Below are 4,675 nucleotides of genomic sequence, written 5' to 3' on the forward strand. Positions count from 1 at the left end.
ATGATGGTGGTCATTGCAAACCTCTTCCTCCTCTTGTCGTTGTGTAAGTAACAGATTCAACTTGGAGCATCTTTTCTTCAGAGGCTTGAGACACAGATTATGATGATGCAGACTGATTATATTCTGTCTGTTTGTTTCAGGTGAGGCACAGTTGAGTGAAATCTCTCAGCCTGAGTCGCTGCAAACGCTGAAGCTCGGGGACTCGGCTATGATTAAGTGCTACATAAAAAGTAAAATAACAAAAAGAGTGTGGTACAAACTAACTACAGAGAGGAAACTACAGCTCGTTGCAACACTCGAATCTCACTATAATCGGTGTGTAGTTGCTGATGAATTTAAGCACCGTTATTCGGTCCAGTTTGACGGGGTCAGCAGTCACCTGACCATATCTAGAGCATCACTGGACGATGTTGGAACGTACTTCTGTGGAGTACTGCTCTTAAATGACATAGAGTTTGGATCAGGAACCTTTCTGATGCTGAAAGGTATTTATTCTCAGCAGTTGATTACTAAATGATCATAGTTGCATCTAATTTCCGTTTAGTAACAATAATGCTCATAATGCTAATGAGTGCAGTCAATTTGGTTTCTTTTTCAAGGTGCAAAGACAGTCAGCGAGTCTGTCAACCAGCTCCCTCAGTCTCAGACAATCCATTCTGGAGACTCTCTGACCCTCAGTTGCTCGGTTCATTCTCAGTGCACAGCAGACCACACGAGTGTCATGTGGCTGAAAAACTCTGATCATTCTGCTCCTGAAATGATTTACTCCTCTGAAAGTAAGAGCAGCGCCTGCCAGAAAACTGAGAGTGGAGAAACCACTTGTGTGTACAACCTTCTCATGAGGAACATCAGCTCTGATGACGCTGGAGTTTACTACTGTGTGGTGACTTCATGTGGACAAGTACTGTTTGGAAACGGAACCAAGCTCGTCTTTGAGTGTAAGTAGATTTTTAGTAGACGATATGATGATTAGTTATGAAGCTTTCTCATTGTACGCAACATGATTCAAGGATAAAATTGAGTCTAACTGCTGTATATACTGTATATATACTATGTCTCCTAATTTTGCAGATGACACAGTCTTTCCAGACATTGTCCATGTTCATGTTTTGGTGCCCACCATCCTCCTGGGAGCTTATCTGGTTTTCTTAGCGTGCATGATGAGTAAGAGACACTGCTGCGTTGTTATCTACACATTTCATTTACTGAACATAGCATTAATTACAAGGATTATTGTTGTCTTTCAGAATCCTGTGACGGATTTTCCGCTCACTCCGCAATCTATGCAAAGGTATGCGTTAAGCATTGCTTTGTATCATATATACAACATAATATGCCATCAACATTATTGTGACCATGGTGTATCGTTTCCCAGGTACAAGACAAAGAACATCTGGAGATCAAGAGATCAAAAGGACTGAGAGACGACACCTGGACTGAATGTGTGTACTCCGCTGTGAAGCAGTACTAATGAATGCTTCGTCTTTGCATTTTTAAAGCGGTGTGGCTTTGTGCAAGCATGCTTGGGCTTTTCTTTTGATAACATTATGTCATCTCTATATGATCCATGTAAAGCTTGACCATGAAATAAACTCATTAAACAAGATATTCCAAAGACAAAACATGAAGTGCAGTTATTTCCAATATTGCTGTGAAAAAAGGTAACATTAGACTTTCCTCAGAGATGCTGTTAGCTACTCTACCAATGTCCTGATAGCAAAGTTGAAAATTGTGAGCATGAAAATATAAAGAAACCGCAATCACATTCATGAACATGCACCCTGTCTAACCATGAAAAAGATCATTTTCTTCAAATCTGTGCAGCACATCTGTAAACTCATCAAGTATCTGTCAACTGTGCCGCAAATCTTTTTCAGGCAGTTGGCATTGTCAGATTTGAGTCATGGCATACTTAGGCCACGCACTTCTTGTCATTGTGTGGGTGATTCTTCAAGCAACTGATTTTATAAATGAGCTTTGTATGACCTATTAAAAACAAAGGTAATACGGTTAGTTCAAGTTCCATTATGTTTTGTTTTGTTAATGGTATAATTGAAATCTTCTCTAATAAAACAATCTAATGTCGAACTAACTACCTCATTAGCATTGGTACTGACTACTAAGAACATAAGATGAGTGTTCTGGCAGTGACGTCAACTGCGAGACCTGAATGTGTATAGCTGCACCCACTAACCACAAAGGTTTTTTGCATCTGTCGTAGGTACAATGTCAACTGACAGTAGAGGACAGTTCAAGTTATAAATACAGGAATAAAGCTAAGAGGGGACTGGTTTTGAACAAAAAATGCGTAAAAGTAAGAAAACGTTTCCGCTGTCTGTTTACACTGCACCGTGGTTTCCTGATTAGGTGTCACATGTAGCATCACATTATACTCTGAGAGGTCAGCAGGAAGTGACTTTTGCTTTTAGAGTACAAGAATGTAGATGTGATCTGGGTTAGGCCACAAAGCTGAAAACTGAAATGAGATTGCAGCATCAAGTGTTGTATAACACCAGGGGCCCTACAACACCCTGGCGGGGGCACCGACAATCACAGGGAGCAACTTAGGGCATTGTCTGCTCTGATATGAGCAAGTGTTATGTATATTTGTGATATACTTAAGAAAACCCGCAAACGCTCAGGCTTTAGCATCACCAGAACAAATCCACTGGTGTCTTGTGTCAAACGTCAAGACTAGATGTGGTGATGTAATAGAGGGAAAGAGTAAGAACGTTTTCCTTCCTCACTTTGGACCCCTTAACACCAGTCAATCCTGATCTGATTGCCACAACTATTGTATTTCTGCTGACCGTGTAGATAGATAGATAGATAGATAGATAGATAGATAGGTTTTATTTGTCACATGCACAGTTATACATAGTACAATGCACAGTGAAATGTATTGTTGTATCTGCAGCCAGTAGTAAAAACATATAAGTACTACAGTAGACAGTAGTCTAGTCTAGACAGTAGTGCATCTCTTTATGGCCGCAGCCACTTCCAGTATAAAAAGGCAGCAGGTCATACAGCAAAATCTGACTAAAGATGGTTTTATGAAGATGAACATACGTTAATTGGACTTTAGTCAATAGTTGCTAGACTGAGACTTTTGAGGCATTAATGTGCAGCGGACACATCTGCAGAAATGATATGCTGCAAGTACGCAGCTGGAAACCATGCCACTGAGAACTGGGTCTGTTTTGAGAGATCAAATGGAGGCCTTGTTCAAAATAATTCTTTCTATTCAACTTTGTTTTTTTTGCAAACTGTTTTACTGTAGGCCACCATTATTTGAGGACACTGCACAACTCATCACATTTGTGCTACACAGTTCCACAAAAAATGTAGGTCCTCGGGTGCTTTGAGGGGCATGCAACAAAATTGCTGTTTTCATTGTGTCAACCTCATTGTGGTTCACATTGGTGTTAAACCTTTAAGTGCTGATGACATTCTGTGTCCAAACAAGCCACGATGAAGGGGTTTTTGCTTCAGCGTGAAAAGCAAATCATGTTTCTCAAAGTGAGGATCATGAACCAATCAGACCTTTGTAGCGGAATGTAGGACAAGTTGGTGTTAGTGAATCTGTGCAGTCTGCTGCTGCTTCAGTTGCTTCAAACGTCAGCTCAGAGGAAGGAGACGAGAAGCGGACAAGATGATGGTGTTCATTTTAAATATCTTCCTCCTCTGGTTGTTATGTAAGTAACAGATATCTGCTTGTAGCATTTTTTCATCAGAGTCCTCACTGATTATATTCTGTCTGTTTATTTCAGGTGAGGCACAGTTGAGTGAAATCTCTCAGCCTGAGTCACTGCAAACGCTGAAGCTTGGAGACTCGGCTACGATTAAATGCTACATAAAAAGTCAAATTCCAAAAAGAGTGTGGTACAAACTGACTATAGAGAGGAAACTACAGCTCGTTGTAACTTTTAATTCTGACTATAATTATACTACTTTTGCTGATAAGCGTTATTCAGTAAAGTCTGACGGGGTCAACAGGCACCTGAGCATATCTGGAACATCATGGGACGATGTTGGAACGTATTTCTGTGGAGTATTGGCCTTGGATGACATTGAGTTTGGATCAGGAACCTTTCTGATGCTGAAAGGTATTTATTATCTGTAGTTGATCATTACATTCTCATAGTTGCATGTTGTTTTGTGTAATAATGCAGGTATTTATTAGGGGTAAGGTATTTATTCTCTATAGTTCATTATTAAATCATCATAGTTGCATCTCATTTCTGTTTAATAATAATGACCATATTGCTAATGAGTGCAATCAATTTGGTTTCTTCCTCAAGGTACGAAGACGGTCAGTGACTCTGTCAACCAGCTCCCTCAGTCTCAGTCAATCCATTCTGGAGACTCTCTGACCCTCAGCTGCTCAGTTCATACTCAATGCACAGCAGAACACACTAGTGCCATGTGGCTGAAATACTCTGATCATTCCGCTCCTGAAATGATTTACTCCTCTGAAAGTAAGAGCAGTGACTGCCAGAAAACTGAGAGTGGAGAAACCACTTGTGTGTACAACCTTCTCATGAGGAACATCAGCTCTGATGATGCTGGAGCTTACTACTGTGTGGTGACTTCATGTGGACAAGTACTGTTTGGAAACGGGACCAAGCTCGTCTTTGAGTGTAAGCAATTTTTAGTAGATGATTTATTGTTATGA

The 4,675-nt window shown here is 40.3% G+C and overlaps 2 protein-coding genes across 2 annotated transcripts; both read left to right on the plus strand.

The window, feature by feature from the left end:
* LOC311493875 (uncharacterized protein) lies at positions 1–1,729 on the plus strand (the record flags this gene model as incomplete). Its single annotated transcript, XM_084552676.1, has 6 exons — positions 1–43; positions 141–485; positions 600–938; positions 1,072–1,164; positions 1,248–1,291; positions 1,376–1,729. The coding sequence occupies 6 exons, from the start codon at positions 1–3 to the stop codon at positions 1,469–1,471; spliced, it is 960 nt and encodes a 319-aa protein (XP_084408802.1). The 3' UTR covers positions 1,472–1,729.
* A 1,974-nt stretch (positions 1,730–3,703) lies between these two features.
* Positions 3,704–4,675, plus strand: LOC311491779 (uncharacterized protein; the record flags this gene model as incomplete). The annotated part of the gene is made up of 2 exons (XM_084549805.1): positions 3,704–4,106; positions 4,302–4,675. Coding segments are annotated over 2 exons (777 nt in total), but the record flags the coding sequence as incomplete, so codon positions are not given.

The sequence above is a fragment of the Chelon labrosus genome (genome assembly GCF_963514085.1).
Source record: "Chelon labrosus genome assembly, chromosome: 1".
NCBI classification, from domain to species: domain Eukaryota; kingdom Metazoa; phylum Chordata; class Actinopteri; order Mugiliformes; family Mugilidae; genus Chelon; species Chelon labrosus.